The sequence below is a fragment of the Desmodus rotundus genome, chromosome 9, assembly GCF_022682495.2.
Source record: "Desmodus rotundus isolate HL8 chromosome 9, HLdesRot8A.1, whole genome shotgun sequence".
In the NCBI taxonomy this organism is placed as follows: domain Eukaryota; kingdom Metazoa; phylum Chordata; class Mammalia; order Chiroptera; family Phyllostomidae; genus Desmodus; species Desmodus rotundus.
The window spans coordinates 112,788,592-112,805,352 of record NC_071395.1 but is presented as its reverse complement, the minus strand read 5'-3'; the positions used below and the strand labels follow the sequence as shown (position 1 = coordinate 112,805,352).

Genomic DNA, 16,761 nt, shown 5'->3' with positions numbered 1-16,761 from the left:
CACGGTCACAGGCGGGGACTGAGAGCAGGCACGTCTCAAAGAGCAGCAGCCTTCACCCTTGGCACTCAGCACGGCTCACAGCCCCCGACCCTTCAGCAGGAGGGCAGACGGGGCCCCTGGTGCCGCGCCAGCCTTAGGTGGGAGGACATGTCCAGGAAGTTGAGCCCTGTTGGTTTAAACGGAACCCTGAACCTCAGCAGCCGGCACCACAGCTCTGAAGGGCGACTGGCTCCCCCAGGGCTTGAGCCCCACTGTGTCCACTACAAGCCCCAGGGCGGGTCCCCTCTTCCCTCCTGGGGCTAAGAGGGGCGCTGACCCAGGCCTGTGGGGCCAGCGTGCCGGCCCGGGCAGGTGAGCAGTGGCAGGCCAGCTGGTCTCGGGGCAGCCTGGCTCACGGGCCACGGCAACCTCGCTGCTTCGACACCTCTGTTCTGACTAGGAAGGCGCTCACGTAGAAAACGGGGGAAGACGGAAACGCGCTGGGAGACAGCGTCTTCAGAGCTACCGCCGCGCTGTCCTCGGAGGCTCTGTCAGGACAGGCTTCCGTCTTTCTTCCGGGCTCAGGCGTGTGATGTGCCACGTGCACCTGGGGGCCACACAACTGTGACCGCACTACAGCTGTCACCGCCCTGTACGCAGCCTGATCTCGTTTTCCCTTCTTCCCAAAAATTTTACCGGAAGCATTTCCTTGCATTAATTTTTGAGCTGAACTTTTAAACAGCTCCGATAAGGTCACATCGACTATTTCGTCACCTGCGGCCATCCTCCTTCGGTGGCTCATCTGAGGGGATCCTCGTTCTGCTGTACAAGTCAGGCACAGAAGGTCCCTAACTCAGCCACTCCCTGAGGTTAACGCCCCAGGGATACTTGGCCGGGCCGGGGCGTGGCTGTGCGAGGTGCAGGCACCACAGCCAGAGGGCGCTCCACTCGGGAGAAGTGGGGGCAAATGGGAAGTGGGAGAGGGCTCCGCTGTCCCTCCTCATCCCCAGTCTCAATGAGCCAGGAGGTGTTACCTGCCGCAGGCCTGACTAGAGCGCTCTGTTTTACTGACAAACAGCAGTCCCCTTCTGGGGAGGGAAGAGCGCGGGAGGGAAGAAAGCCCACCCTTCCTGGGAAGTGCTGGGATGTGGAGCTTGCTCTGTGACTCGGAACCAGCTGCAGCTGCATTTCCAAGGAGCTGAGTGAGGGGCGGTTTCTAGGAGCGAGCGGACACCAGGGGAGCCGGCAGATGGGCCCTGCGGCTCCCGGGAAGGACGACCCCAGGTGCCGTGCACACAAAGCAGCACCGGCCACCCGCATCTGCAGGGACAGGGACACTTGCGTCCCGACCGTGGCAGGGTTAAGCCTGTGAGTCAGTCTGGAGGAATGAGCCAGGGGCGCCAGAATCAGCCCCAGAAGACAGGTCTTTAGGAAGATCGAGAGATTGGTCTCCAAAGCACAGAGATGCCCTGGCGCAGCCTGGCAAGCGGTCCCTGCCCAGAGGGGGCTGAGAAGCCTGGGGCAGCCTTGCCAGGCACCAAGAAATGAGGCATTTCACACGGCAAGCTCAGCAATAGCAGCCTCTCTCCGCCCCCTTGACCCTCATTCCCCACCACTCTCTGTCTCTCTTTGGGGCAAACAGGAAAGCAAATGAAGTCTGTTTCTTTTGCTGTTTTATTTTAACCGTGGCCACCAGCTACCATGACAGCAATTTGGTTTCACCCTCCAAGGTCGCAGAGGCGGTGGGACGCGAGTCCCAGAGGGACAGTGCTGGTGGCTGGCACAGCAGGGCCCTCGGCCGCCTGCCCCTGCCTCAGGTCACGGCCCAGGGTCCCGGGCCAGTAGGTGCAGGCCAGGCGGCCCCGGCCACCAGCTGGGAGCCGAGGTCCGGGTGCCCCAGAGGGAGGCCCTGCGGGACCTGAGTGTGGCGCGGGGAGCAGCCGGGTGCGAGCCCTCCGCCCCGGGGCGAGTGGTGCAGTACCTTCATGACGGGCTGGGCAAAGTACCGGGCGCTCCAGTCACAGAAGCCGGTCTGCATCGTGGCTGAGATGAAGCTCTTGTGTCCAGCAGCATCGTCCGGGTCATCGGTGGTCTTCCGGGCGCATGAGAGGGGAGAAGGGGACAGAGACAGTCAGACTGGTCGTCCCTGCCCCTGTTGGCTCACAGCACAGTTCCAGCTGCAGACAGAAGGCAGGGGTGGGCAGCACCTGGCTCCTGTGTCTGAGTGGCCCCAGCTCCCTGGGTGTGTGGACAGGGTTCTGGGAGCCAGCGTCAGTGAGGGCTGCCAGAGTCCGCATGCAGGGAGCTGGGTCCCACCAGCGCCGGAGGGTGGCTTGGGTTGTCCCTGTCCCGAGCCAGTTGGACAGGCCCATCAGTGCCAGGTCAGGGGTCCCCACAAGCCATGGCCACCTGGCCCGGGGGCTGCTGCTCAGATGGGGCAGCACACGGTCACCCGGACGAGGGCAGAGGCTCTGGGCTGTGTGCCCGCCCTGGGAGGAGTGGCTCCTGATGGAGTGTGAGCCGCCCGGGGCCTGCAAGTGTCACTCCTAAACTGTCATGCTGCCTGCTGGCCACTGTGTCACCTGCTGCGGGGCCTTGATGGCCGAGCTGTCAGAGTCTTGGCCGGAGAAGTACCCGCAGGGCACAGGGTGGCAGGACAGGAGGGGACCCTCAGAGAGGAACCCTTGTCACTCGGGAGGCTCGCCCGGTGGAAAATCCCACGGTGGGACGCAGTGACAGGTGTGGCTCTGCCTGGTGGGGGCTGCACACCACCTGCTGCCACCGCGCTGTGCTCTGGGACCAGTCCCGGGGACAGCGAGTGGCTGCCTTTGCGCCATAGCCGTGGGGGTGGGCAGGGGCCGGTGGCACATGTGAGACCATCACCAGCGTGCCCTCCTTGCTCCAAGGTCGCCCTGCAGCCCACGTGTCTTTGCCGAGACCCTGAGGGCCCAGTCTGAGTGTCCCGCCTGTTAGTGAGCCATCCCCCGACATGCAGCGACCCCACCCTCTCCTGTGGGTGCTGGCCGCATCCAGCGGAGGCAAAACACATTTCCCATGGAGGGAGAGCAAACCAGCTCGGCCTTGTCTCCTCATGTGGACGCTGCCAAGAGCAGCCACCAGGGCTGAGGAATGAAGCCCTCGGCACCCCCATGCGCTGGTGCCAGAGTGTGACAGCCTTGTGTCACACGGGGCACAGAGCACCCACCTGGTCCGGGCCCTTGTCGAACATCTTCCGTGTGCGGGGGAACTGGTGGGAGTGGGGTGTGTACTGCACTCCCGTGGGCCCGGTGGCACCCAGTCGGCCCGCAGGCAGCTCTCGGCTGACCGGCTGCTTGGCCACGTCGCTGGTCGGGCTGGAGCTGCTTGCGCTGGACGTCGGAGGGGAGCCTCTGCCGTCGGGGAGAAGACACGTGGTGTCACCCTGACCCCACCACCCTGACACCAGACACCAGTGTCCCCCAGCCACTCCCAGCTGCAGCCCAGGGACCCAGGGTCATCAGCTCGGTTGTCTGCAATCCCTCAACCTGTCAACCCAACTTCCAAGCACCCGCTGCAGGTGCTGAGCCAAAGACCCCAACAGGGACCAACCGAAAACCAGTGTGGGACAGGTCAGCTGGCTCAGGACCCAGGGAACCGGCTGGGTGCAGTCTGCGGTCCGGAACTCAGCGCACAGCCTCCTTCCCAAGGGTGAGCACCACTCCCCCACCCCCACTGGTCCGATAGAGTTGGCAGACCCTCCCTCAGAGGGCCCCAGCAAGCAGCCACGGATGTCAGGCTCTGCTCGACGTCTGCTGCTCCATTTGTGCCGTGAAGGCAGGTGGGGCTCAGAGTGCAGACCCACAGGGGCGTGAGAGAGAGGCAGGGCCAGGCTCGAGAGAGGGCGGGTGGGGACGAGGGGCGATAGTGCGCAGGGCTGGCAGTGGGGCAGGGGGAGCGCCTGGGGACCCGGGACGCGGCCGCAGGAGGCGCTGACCACTCACCCCGCCTGCTGCATGTGGACGCCCTTGTTGGTGGGGCTGGCGGGCGCCGACTGGGTGAGCGAGGACGTGCTGAGGATGCGCTGTGGCCGGGCGTTCGCGGTGGCCTGCAGGAGCGAAGGGACCCGGGACGTGGGCGGTGGGCCACAAGACGGAGGCGCGGGCTGGGGTGCCTTCGTGTGGCTTCAGTAGGAAAGGCCCTGTGGCTGAGGGAACCTCCCTCTCCACGAAGGTGCCAGCTGTGAATGCCCCCAAAGTCGCCCCACAGGTCAAATGATACTGCTTTGCTTTCCTAAGCAACTGTCTGCCTGGGTGCCGTGTGGCCCCAGGTGGCCCCCAGCACTCGGGGGGCCGGGCTCCAGAAGTCGGGAGAAAGCTTTCTGGGAGCCGGGCGCTGATGAGACTGGGAGAGCCCACCTCGGGCCTGACGGTTCACACCCAGAAGGACGGTCCCCCCGGACGCCGGCACTCAGGGGACGGGGGCTCTGCCTTCCTCTCCCCAGGAGGACGTGGGGAGAGTTGGGAATCACACACGCACACGCGTGCAGACACACACACAGACAGACAGATGTGCGTGCACACGCATTGACGCGTCCCCTGCAGACCCCCGACCAGCAGTGGGAGCTGGCAGGGGGGTGAGGCCGTTGGGACTTCGGGGCCTGACGGGAAGCTGTCAGTGGGCGCACGCTGCTCTGACGTGTGGGTAGTGCGCAGGCTCCCCGCTGGGGCGGTGACTCAGGAGCCCCGGCTTCCCCAGGGACCCTCCTCCCACCCTGCTGCTTCCTGGAGGCCCCGCCCGCCTGCCCCCTTCAAGGAGGCCCCAGGGTGAACAGCGAGTGGGCGCCCAGTGACTCAGTCTTCGGGGGTGGGCTGGGCTGGGCTTCGTGCCCCTCCAGGCCGATCAGACGGCCCTGCTTGAATGCCGCTCATGCCCCCCGCGGCGGCCGCCTTCTGACTCTGCAGCAGTGAGGACAGTGGGGTCACGCCAGGCATGGTGGGCGTCAGAGACGCCTCAGCCACGGCTCTCCCTCAGACAGTCAGGGTTGCAGGCTAGGCCGGAGCTGCCCATAGCCTGACGGTTCCTATCGGATCAACAAACATCCGCTTGGCGCCGCTTCTGCGCTGGGAGTGGGAGGTGGCCTCAGGGTCCAGTAGACAGGCCTGTCTGTGGCGGAGCCGGTGTGGGGCGCTGGGGAGCGGGGGTGGGCACCAGGGCCGGGACCTTCGGCAGGGTCTCCTCTCCGCACCAGCCGGTGCCCATTCTACACAGAGAGCACGCCGCCAGAAAAGGCTTACGGAAAACGACAGTGAGCTTGTGGGAGTTCAGGGTTTGGGCCCCAAATGGAGGAGGCCGGAGTGCGCGTCTGTGGACCCGAGACTCCACGGGCCAAGGCTGCGCTGACTGCGCTGAGCAAGGCCTCAGCTTCAGAGTCAAAGCCTCAGGTAGGCCTGCTCCTCCACCCACGGAAGCGACACCCTCCTGAGCCACTCGGGGCACAGAGTGCGACAGGCTTGGACACTGGATTGGAGAAAAGAATTTCCCGAACGTTCGTGCTTAAATCCTCCAGTAGCCACGATCGTTCCTAAAAACACACACCCACACACACGCACACCCACTCCAGCTGCCTTGCCGTCGGGGTGAACACCCACGGGGCGGAAGAGCCCAGGAAGGAAGGCCCCACGACGCCCGGTGCTCCTGAGGCGTGGTGGGGCTTATGGTCCCCGGAGGAGAGGGGCCTCAAATCCACAGCCTGAGCCTCCCACTGAAGAAACGTGTGGGAGAGCAAGTCACACCCAGAGCGAGCGGGAGAAAGGATGAGACGGGGGCGCCAGCCCAACGGGAGGGACAGACCACAGAGAGTGGGACCCGAACCGGCAAGGTGACTCTGTAAGTAAGCTTCCTGCAGCCAAGGGATCCTGGGTGGGGGCGGCCGGGCTGAGGGCCACCGTGACAGGTCCCAAGGGCTGAGCTGTGTCGACGGGTGCCCGGACACAGGGAGCAATTGCGGGGAACGTGCCCTGAGGGAGCTCCAGGTGGACGCGCCCGGGGCACGGGGTGTCTGAGCTGAGGGGCTGAGCTGGCCGGGCCGGAGGCCCCCGGGACCCACGTGGTGGGGATGGGGGCGGGGATGGGGCGGGGGCACACGCACCTTGTAGGCGATGCTGTTGAGCACCTTCATGGCCAGGTCGCACACGTCCGGGTAGGGGTCCGCGGCCAGGTGCAGGAGGACCCTCCAGATCTGCGTGTAGACGCTGTTGAAGGACACGCCTGCGGGGAGAAGGGAGTGGGTCGGGGCAGGCAGCCACGGGGGCTCCAGTCGCTCTTCTGGGGACAGTGTCAGCTTCTGAGCAGGGATCTTTCTAGAAGGAAACGTGGGTCAGAGAAGGGCAGGACTTCTAGCCGAGTGCCGAGCTCCCTGGCGAGCACTGGGCTCCCGGGCGTGCCTGATTCTCTGGGCTTCTGGGAGCCCCCGTGACCTGCTTGAGGGGGACACGCTGAGGGAGTGCCCACCCCTCACCCCAGCGTGCTCCAGGCTCTGGGGTCAGTCTTCCGCTCACGCAGCACGAGCTGCAGTGTCCCTAAGTCCACGGGTGTCACAAGTGGGGCGTGTGACGTGCCCCGAGACCCCAGGATCTCCCAAGACATCCAGCAACACTTCCTGAGTGCCCTCCATGCAGAGTCCCGTCTGCGTGTCCGCCCCCAGGCCGACGGGGTGGGGTGCGTGTGCGACACACATGCTCACACGTGACGGGCCCGTGTGGAGGGAAGGGAAGGAGAGGAGTGGTCCTGCCCTGTGAAGGCCACTCAAGGCCATCTGATATCCCCCCGTCTCTGACACAGGCGTCACCCTGGATGGCAGAGGGGGCAGCGAGGCCCAGCCGCTGGAAGGCGAGGACCTCACACAGGCCCATCCGACCTGCACGCCAGGGCCGCTGCCAGGCCTCAGGGCAGGAGGCTTGCCCCCAGGACACAGGGGCTCCGAAGACTTGGGGGCAGGCCAGCAGAGCACCAGAGACGGGACCCAGGGGTCGGGGAGACACAGGAGCGTGTGCAGAATCGGAGAGAACGCAGTGGGCAGCGGTGGGTGGAGAGGGGGACGTGCACGGTCCGAAACCAGTGGGAGCAGCAGGCAGGTGCGCCGGGGCGGGGCAACAGCGCAGGCCGGAGGAGGGGCTGTGGGACCGGTGTCCAGCAAGGAAGGGCAAAGCCATCCTGGCGGCAGGGCGGGGGCTGCGGGGGAAGAAGAGCCGGCGCTCCCCCCTGGGCAAGCCCAGGTGGGAACGGGAGTGGCCCTGCCCCCAAGGCACACAGGCTCGGGTGGGACACGGCCACGTGGAGCCGCCCCTTCCCACCTGGGGAAGCCACAGTCTGCTTCTAGAGAGCAAACGCCTGCCCAACAACAGATTAGGAGGGCTCCCCATAAGCCTCGCCCCCACATCACCGACGGCCAGTCGTAGAGAAGTCCCTTCTGGACGTTAAAGGTTGTAAGTTCCCTGAGGGATGGGACTTTTCAAGCCGAGTGGGGTTTCCGTCAAACCAAGGGGAGGCCAACAGAGGCTTGGAGTCGAGTCGGATTCAGGGTGGACCCTGCGTGGACGCTCGTGTGGGCACACCCCCCTGCACTGACCGGGCAGGGGTGGCTTCTGCTCACTCGGGCTGCCTGTTCACGCACACCTGCCCATCCACAGCTCAGGCGGGCGCGGCCTCCCTCTGAGGCCAGGCTGTGAAAAATACGAGCGCTCACAAAACCCATCCAGTGGCTTTGTCACGGCAGCGGTTGGCCGTCACAGGCTCGGCCACCGATCTAGCAGGTGCAGGCGGCTGCCGTGTCTCGGGGTGTACGCGTGGAGATGCCCCGGCCAGGTGGGGGCCAGGCCTGAGCAGCACCTGTCACCCTGTGGGCCATTCGGCCCACAGTCAGAGGAAACTGTCTCCTTCCTGGTCTGCTGGTCCGCGCACTCTCGGCATCCAGCTCCGGCACTCCCTGGGCGCGAGGGAGGGGCACGCCTGTTCTCGGGGCAGCGGGTCGGGCGGCCCCCTGCCTGACCTCCAGCCCAGTGCCCACCCAGACTTTACTGGGAGAAGTGTCTGCTAACGCTCCGGGGATGACGGGTCCACGGGAACCACACGGTCTCTCCACCGTCCTCCTGCGCCCGTTGGGTCAGATGCAGAACAGAACCTTCTGATGCTCAAACCCCATGTCCCCGTGACGCGTCCAGCCCCGCAGCCCAGTGAAGGAGACGGGCAGTCAGCCCAGGGGCTCCGGGAAGCTCCCTGTGGTCCACGTCCCCAGCTTCGCCATTGACCGGCCAACAGGAACTGTGCTTCGTCACACGGGGTCACCAGGTGACCGCGGGCAGGAGCCCCATGCGGGGAGGCTGGGAGGGAGGCAGAGTGCTCCGCGGGGACACCTCTGGCCCACTGTGGGCACTGTGCCGGGCCTCCTCCTCTGGTGACGGGTAGCCGTGTGAGCTGTGACAGGAGGTGCACTCAGAATGACAGCAGAGGACGGCCGAGCTGACACTTGGTGATGGGGCGTGGCCTCGGTGCAGGCGTGAGGGTGGGCACAGAGAGGCGCGGTGGTCCCAGTTCCGTCCCTTCCCAGCCGTGTGGCCTCAGGGCGGACACGTCACCATCACTGTTTACTTCTCAAGAAGTCATCACTGTTACTGCCGCCAACACAACTCCGCGACCTGGCAGGAACCACCTCAGTTTTGCCCGTGTCCTTCACCTTGGGCAGGGGGACCTCAAGCCAGTGACAACGCAACACGGGCGATCGTGGCCTGCACGTTCCCAGCTCCTCGACCTCTACCCCACGGCCGGCTGTCCACACGTCTGTCCCCCACACAGGGCAATCCGCACCTGGAGCTGGGCCCCAGGGAGCGGCCCTCAGGGAGCGGCCCCCAGGGGCACAGGAGCCGGGTGCGTACAGCTTTTGAATGCTTGGAGAGGCCACCGTCTGGCACTCACCGGGTTCCCAAAGCACCGAGAACCTGTCTTCATATCCAGACTGAAGGTCGTAAAGGACCAGGACTGGGGTTCTAAGGTTTATTGCCCAGAGCAGCAGCCACGACCTTCCAAACAGCGAGAGATGGAGGGAAATTCGCTCAGAGCTCCGTGGCAGCTCTGGGTCCCTGGAGTCCCCTGGCTGGCAGAGCAGCCTGGGCCACTGGAGGCGGGAGCTGTGCCCACCACCTGGGTGTCAGGTGCGCCTCTGATTCTGTGGGCCGAGGGGAGTCCCAGCCTGGGGTGGGGAGGGGAACTGGAAGGACCGATGGGGCTCACGTGGAAGTAAGTCAGGCCCGACAGCCAAGTGAGCAACAGGGGAGACCAGGGCCCAGCGCAGACGGACAACTGCGGGCTAGGCACGGTTTCCAAGACAAGGACCCAAGTGTGATCAAAGGAGCTTCGTCCCACCTCGTCCCAGCAGCAGCTGAGCCTACGGCATGCTTGGGGACACAGCGCGGGGAGGGACCCCGGGGTCTCGAGTGGCTGGTCTTGTGGGAAGAGACGGAATGTATCGATGTCCTAGGTTGCCATGGTTGTGGAAACCACCTGCACAATATTCAGTGAAAAAGGCAAAGCCTCGGCTCTTCGGTTGAAATGAAAGAGGAAACCGGCTTTAAAGAGGTGAGTGCTGCCAGTGATGGGTTCTCCACGCAGTTATGAATCTCAGACACTCGTGGGAGCCCGCGGTTCTGGGGGGACGCGAGTGCCGTCCCCGCGCATGCGAGCGAGCAGACACCAGCGCTCAGCTGCGTGGTCTCCTGAGTGCTCCCAACTCCAGCTCAGTCTGTAACTTTTCCACTCGCGTTTCAAAGGCTCGAATGACAGGAAGACAAAGCTCAGTTCTGCAGCCGCCACCCGTCCAGGAGTCGGACTTTGTGAGAGAGAAGGCGCCCACAACGTGCTCTGCGCTCTGTGGAGACAGACCAGCGCTGAGACAAACCTGACGTCCCCTCGCAGAGCCGAGCTGGGCCCCGACGGAGTCAGGCCCCGCGTCCAGGTGGCCAAGGCGTGTTCTCACCGCGGGCACGTCCAGGGGCCCCTCAGACACACGGCACCAAACAGCGGACCCACCAGTCCAACCACAGAGGCACCGCGGCTGACCCACTGTGCCCGTGCCGGCGCAGGGACACGTCCCCACAGCAGGGCAGTCACCGAGGGAGGGGAGTGCACAGGACGTTAGGACAGGCGGTCTTGTGCCCATGATGACAAGATTTCAACCATCGGCGCACAGTTACCTCAACAAGTGCAGGGCTCGGCGTCTGGGCAAGTCCGAGACTGAGGGTTGCAGAGAGGGCCAGGGGCCCGTGGGCTGGGGCAGGACTGGACACACCTGGGTCAGCAGGACCCGCGGACACCAGCCCCGAGAGAGGCTGGGGGCACAGAGGCCACTGTGCTCTGAGGGTGCTGAGCGCTGGGAGGGGTGCGGGCACAGGAGGGGTCACGAGCACACCTGGCCTTGGGTCCACACACCTGAGTCAGAGCGGCCCCTCAGCTGAGGTGGGAAAGAACGCGCTTTCGGGGCGGGGGGGGGGGGGGGGTCTGGGTACTGGGAACACCAGTTTCAAAGTCCAGAGTCGGCGGCACCCGAACAGTCACCTCTTCACATCTGGGAGCTCCTGATGCAGGCGCTCACAACACCCAGCCAGGCCTCGGTCACACCTAGTCAAACCTGAACCCACTGCACTTCGACAAGAGACAACATTTCAGCACTCGGCCCTCCCTCGGGGCTGGTGGGTTTCGGCACGTGTCAAGACTTCCGGAATGAAGTGACCAGGTGCACCGAGGGGCCGTGCACTGCATGCTGAGAGAGCGGACCTCGAATTTCTGAGAAGGGGCAGGTGGGCGCTGTTGCCTCGCAGGGCTGCCCTGGGGGTGGAAAGGCATGCAGGCCCTTGGGCCCTGAGTCCACAGGGGCAGTGGTGGGGGGGAGGGGGCAGCCTCGCCTCCCCCAGGCCAGCCGGCTGCCTGCTGATGTAGCACAGAGATTGAAAGCCATGAGGAAGCTCTGGGCCAGTTCCATAGAAATAAACGAGGAAACTGGGGTGAAATGGAAAACGTCTCAGAACAATGTAACTTATCCACAGAGCTAACCTCTGAAGACACAGACAAGCTGAAGAACCCTGTCACTGTCAGACACATGGGGTCTGAACCCAAACGCGCCAACCCCACGAGGCCGGACACCCCGAGAACAGGAGCCTCTGTCTCACACTCAGTGTCCCCGTCTTGGGTGGGGCCTGTGGGGGACACTGCCTGTCACTCGCCCCCGGGGGCAGGCTGCCCAGCAGAAGACTGCTGTCCTGTGATGTGCAGGGGCAGATGGAAGGTTCCGGCACCTCCGTGCGGCGGGCTGGCCGGCCCAGGCAGCCCGCCCAGGGTCCCCAGCTCCAGGCGGAAGGGACCGGGGCGGGCGGGGCTCACCAATGAGGGAGTTGAGGGCGGAGTAGGAGCTGACGCGCCGCATCTTGTCGATGGTCTCGAAGGACAGGATGTATTCCTCCGCGTCCGGGCTGCCCAGCGTGCTGCTGGCGCTGCTGCTGGCGCTCAGGTTCCCGGGGGAGAACGCCACCGCGCCGCCGGCTGCCGTGCCACAGGGAGGCCGTCAGTGCCGAGCGCCCACCCCGCCTTAGGTCCCCCAGCCACTGGCATGTGATTGAAGCGTGGGTTTCATCCCCACCCCCGGTCTCTGGGGCCGAGCCGCCCTCCCCGGGAGACCGCGGGCTGTGGGGGACCCAGGTCTGGGAGCCGGGCCATGGGAGCCGAGTGCCTATGTGGGGCCCCGGGGCCCTGGCGGCTGAACTGCCGTCGCCAGCCCACACTTCTACGGCAGGGACGGGGTGGGCCCGCTTCCCAGCAGCTTACATTCCTCCGTCAAGCTCAGGTTCTGCAAAGACTTGTTCAAGCTCCTGGCCGTGGTGACGGCGCGGATGTTCCCGTAGGAGCTCACGGCACGCAGTCTGGGGGTGCAGGGGCTGTCTCGCACGGGCGTCAGACTCCCACCCTCTGCGGGGCAAGGGGGGAGAAGTGTTCACGGCCAGCGGCCAGTGTCAGCCACACGCAGCAAGGGCAGGGGCCGCGCCTGTCGTCTTGTGAGCGGGCGGCGAGGGAAGGCCCCACGGAGCAGGGCTGGCCCTCGGTGCACTAACAGCTGCAATGTCTTCACTGCTGATCACGAGCCCTGTTCCTGGCAGAGCCGGCTGTGCGCCGGGGAGGGGCGGGCGGGGCAGTGAGACAGGAAGCCAACAAGGGGCACATGTGCAAAGGGGAACTGCCGCTGTGACCCGACGTGCTGTGGACCCCACAACCACAGGAGGCCCTCGGTCTCCGCAGGAGGGGCTGTGTGCTGCTCCCTAAGACCCTAACAGTACCTTCAACATTTCCCCAAATCTGATTTCCAAAAAGGGTGAGAGGACGGAAGAGTCAGAGGGTCAGAGCAGCCCCCTCCCTGCCCATTCTGTGCCGCTCAGTGCCAGGGGGGCGGAGACCACAGAGCCACGCAGAGCTGGCATCGCAGCAGCGAGGGCCGGACACCTGGGCCCGAGCTTGTGAGACTGAGTGGCCGCCACCGGCTCTGACAGAGGGTCCCCGTCTAGCAGACGCCCACAGGTGAGGGCCGCACCTGTGGTCGCGGGAGAAGGCAGGGGGTAGTTCTTCTCCTCCTCCATGAACTGCAAGGCCACAGAGCAGAAGTTGCTCTCGTACTGCACAACCAGGTGAGTCAGCGCCACCACCAGCTCCTGCCGAGAGGGACAAGGACAGTCACACCTCCTGGCGGCTGCGACTTGCTGTGGAGAAGCAGTGACACCTGAGGTTCCTGCCGAGGGCTGGATTCAGTGCAGAAGAGGCGAGGACAGAACCGCGCTTGGTGTCGGCAGCAGGGACTGTGCCTGCCGGCGAAGCTCTGGGAGTGTCGCGTGAGTACAAGCCTCTCAGCAAGGGGGCTTGAGGTCTAGGTCAAGGCCAGGCCACCGGCCACGGGCGACCTCCAGGAGGGCACTGCATGCCCGTGAGAACGGCCTGTGGGAGACGAAGGGTGAGGACGCACCAGTGCACAAGGCCTCTCCTGGGCGGGAGGGGCCAGGCCTTGCCGACTGTCACCATGCCCAGGCCGGCAGCCCGGACAGGCCCACAGTGGCTGAGCCGTCGGCTTCGCGCTCGGTGAAGCAGCTCTAACCCCACCCGGGCCCCGGCCGCCTCCGGCCCCTCGTGCCCACTGCCCTCCTGCTCTGGGCCTTGTCACCTGCCGGTCCTCTGCCAGGGAAGGCCTCCCCAGGGTCCCTGGCTCAGTTGGGCACTTCATCTGTCTCTGCCCAGGACTCCGCACCCAACCCAGGACACTCCCCGCCTTCCCTCTCCCCACCCTCCCCTGCAGGACCAAGCAGCCCCCCCACAGCTCCATCTTCTCAGTCTCCACCCTGCCCCGCCTCCCAGTTCGCACTCTTGAGAAGTACAGAGGTCAGCCCAGGCCAGGCACCCAGGACAGTGACCAGCTCCCATCAGTAGTGCGTCCTCCCCACCGCCGCCGTCGGCCCCTCCTCCACCTCTGTGTCCCCTGCGTTTCCCTGGCAGACACTGCCTGCTGTGGATGGCCAGACAGGTCTCAGGCTGCACAGGGAGGGAGGCAGCGGCCACACCCCTCACACTGGAGGCAGGGAGCACTTGGAGCCCCAGAGGAGGCGTGAGGTGCCGCCCAGGGCCTGGCCCCTCTCTCCCAGGCCCTAGCAGCAAGGCGCTGAGCCAGTGGCCATGAGCCCCCCCAGGGGCCCTTTCAACTGGGGACGGACTGGGGACCTGGCTGTGCTGAGCCAAGTTCCGACCAGCGTGAGACCCGGATGGAAACTGCTGCTATTGCTCCACTGAGACCAGGGGCGTTTCCTGCTCTACCCACGGTTCTGTTCAGCTGACGCACGAGGCAGGAGCACACCTGTACACCTGTCCGTCCGTCTGTCTGAGCCTAGGTGCCGGGAGCCGGCCTGGGAAACGCCCTGCATGAAGCAGAGTGGGCGTTTGGGGTGGGCAGGACGCCTGGGGAGCGTGAACCCGTCAGGGCCGCTGGGAGCGGGGTGCTCACGGCGGTCAGGGCCGTGGTCAGGCCCGGCCACGCACCTTCCGGACCATGGGGCTCCCGTCGCTGATGAGCTGCGCCAGCATCATGGCCACGTTGTGGTCGATGGTGGTGGAGTGGTCGGTCCTCTCCGCAGAGTTGCCCACAAACGTACCCAGGGCGAAGACCGCCGCACAGCGCACCTGCGGGAGGGGACAGGTCACAGCCCCGCCCACACTGGCCCTCGGGCTGGAACTCCTGCAGAGCCCTCTGTGCCAGGGGCTGCTCAGGGGCTGGTGGCAGTGAGGGAGACAGGGTTCAGGGGACAGGCGGTGGGGGGACGGTTTCTGGACACCAGGAAGCACACAAGAGCAGGCTCTACTGCAGGAACTGCCCCACGGTGCCCCTTCCTATGTAGTGTCCAGCAGGACCACCAGCACCAAGGACCCCACTGGCAGCAGCACCGCAGTCCGGCCCTGGGGTTGGGGGGATGGACTCACCTCGGGAATGGGGTCGGAGAGGAGGCTGCAGAGCTTCTCGTGGGCACTGTCCCGCACCCCACACCACCTGGCCGAGTCGAAGTTCTGCCAGATGCGCCCCAAGCAGATGGCCACCCACTGGCGCAGGAGTGGGTGGGGGTCACTGAGCTGCTCCAGGCAGATGGCGATCAGGTTGCCCTGCAGGCAGGCTTCCTGCGAGGTATGGGGACACACATGGGGGACTCACGCAGCCGGGGTCACGGCCCTGGTGTTTCTCAGGGAGGTCTTGGTGTGTCCCTCGTTTTAAATCCCTCCAATTTCATTCAGTTCACCCTGTGGACGCAGGCTAAACACAGCAGCAGCCCCCACTCTCCCGCGGTGTCCCCTGGCCGGTGCAGCCCCTCTCCAGATGGGCGACTGTCCCATGAGAGTCCGGGACCATGCGGCCAGTGGGAGGGCGAGGGCGGGGGACGCACGGCGCCACCCACCTGCCCCGTGCTGTAGCTGTTGACGATCACGGCGAGGATGAAGGCCGTCATGGTCCTGTGCTCGGCCTGGAAAAGAGGTCACACTCATCCCGCACTTGCCCCAAGCATGGTGGAGACACCAGCTCAGGGCCCCAGGTGGCGGGCGCGGAGCACGTGCGAAGCCACGGGTCTAACGGAGCCTGCAGGAAAGAGCGGCCCCTCCCAGGGCCTGGCAGCTGAGGGCGGGGACAGGTCTGTGGGTGTCCTGCCGCAGGCTGTGCCCTGGCTGCCCCTGGTCAAGCCCATGTTGCAAAACAAACCCTAACGTGGCTTCATCTCTTTCTCCTTCCTGGGCTTCCGTGAGATGGCACCCCTCAGGTCCTTTCCTCCACCCTCTGCTGACTCAGGGGTCAGGGCCCTGAGTGGTCCACGCAGAGCATCGCCTGCCCCCCAGGTTTGTGCGGGGCTGGCTGACGGTCCTCCGCTGTATTTACAAGCAACGTGCTCGCCAGCGTCTCTGCTTTTTGCTGCCTCCTGCACCCAGCTTCCTCTGGGTTCCGCGTCCTGCGGGACCGCGGGGGTTAGAACGATCTCGGGCAGGGCAGCGCACGGGAACAGCCCATCTCTGATGACTCGCTGGCTTCGCCCTCATCCTTGGCAACACTTCCTGCTGGACAGAGACTTCCGGGTGACAGCAGCTGCCCTGGTGCCTTGCAAGCACCCCACCCTCTCCCCGCATCCCCGCTGTCTGCTCAAGCCAAGGGGGCGTCACGGTCCCACCAGGGCAAAGTCTTTCTTCTGTCCCAGCCACTTCCGCTTCCAGTGGATGCCTCTCGTTACCGCGACTCTTCACGCGGCTTGTTTTTATTGGACCTTCACAACTCCACTGCGCTTCTCACGTCTGGCTTCCCTGCCAGGTCGCTCCCTGGCTGTGCCCGCCCCGCTGCCCATGCCCTCTGCGCAGTCTCTGACGGCAGTGACTGTGCTTGGAACCCATCCCCATGCCCGTCTGAGAGCACCTGGCCGGTCACGTGGCAGAGGGTGAAAAGGTCAGAATACATGGTCTCCTGTGACAGGAACAAGAGCACTTCTGAAGGAACAAGACGATGGTTTCTTTTTTTGGCATAATTAAAACAAATTGTTTCTTCCAACCATTTTAAAGATTTTTTTTTTTTTAATTTCATTTGTTTTCAGAGAGAAGGAACGAGAGAGAGAAGGAGAGAGAGAGAGACATCAATGTTTGGTTGCGTCTCACACGCCCTCTACTGGGGACCTGGCCCGCAACCCAGGCATTTGCCGTGACTGGAAATCAAACCTGAGACCCTTTGGTTCCCGGGCTGGCACTCAGCCCACTGAGCCATGCCAGCCAAGACTGTTTCTTCCAACCATCTTAAATGCGCTTGCTGACACCAACTACCCGTCTTTTCTAGATCCGTCTGCTCCTTTCTCGGTGTAATTCCCTGGCCGGTGGGCGGTGTTTCCAGCTAAGTCTCCCGTCCTGGCCCTGCTTCGCGGCTGTTGAAGTGTCGCTGAGCAAAGGTTGTGCCTGCACCTCTCCCAGGCCCCTGGGGGTGCAGTGACCCTGAACTGAAGGGTCTCTGTTCGTTTCTGGGCAGGTGGTTCTCGCCCACCTGGGGAGTGTAAATGCAGCCAGCCAGCTATGAGTGCAGGCCTGAGGCTCCAGCCCCCAGCCACGCCTGTCCTCGCACTTTCTGCCCAGCAGGGGCAGCTGACTGGGAGCAGCTTCCCTCGCCCACCTGGAATGAGCGGGGCGTGAGCGCCTTGCAGCTCTGGCTGTCGGCAGGGG

General features: G+C 64.8%; 1 protein-coding gene across 1 annotated transcript in view; it reads right to left on the bottom strand.

Moving 5' to 3' along the window:
* RPTOR (regulatory associated protein of MTOR complex 1) overlaps window positions 1-16,761 on the bottom strand; it is a 141,866-nt gene that overhangs the window by 13,429 nt on the left and 111,676 nt on the right. The window contains exons 15-24 of the mRNA XM_053910450.1: window positions 14,976-15,041; window positions 14,509-14,700; window positions 14,071-14,211; window positions 12,584-12,701; window positions 11,827-11,967; window positions 11,386-11,544; window positions 6,107-6,225; window positions 3,960-4,063; window positions 3,185-3,368; window positions 1,961-2,071 (exon numbers count right to left, since the gene is read on the bottom strand). Of these exons, the coding sequence (XP_053766425.1) occupies window positions 1,961-2,071; window positions 3,185-3,368; window positions 3,960-4,063; window positions 6,107-6,225; window positions 11,386-11,544; window positions 11,827-11,967; window positions 12,584-12,701; window positions 14,071-14,211; window positions 14,509-14,700; window positions 14,976-15,041 (1,335 nt within the window). The remainder of the gene's footprint in view (window positions 1-1,960; window positions 2,072-3,184; window positions 3,369-3,959; window positions 4,064-6,106; window positions 6,226-11,385; window positions 11,545-11,826; window positions 11,968-12,583; window positions 12,702-14,070; window positions 14,212-14,508; window positions 14,701-14,975; window positions 15,042-16,761) is intronic.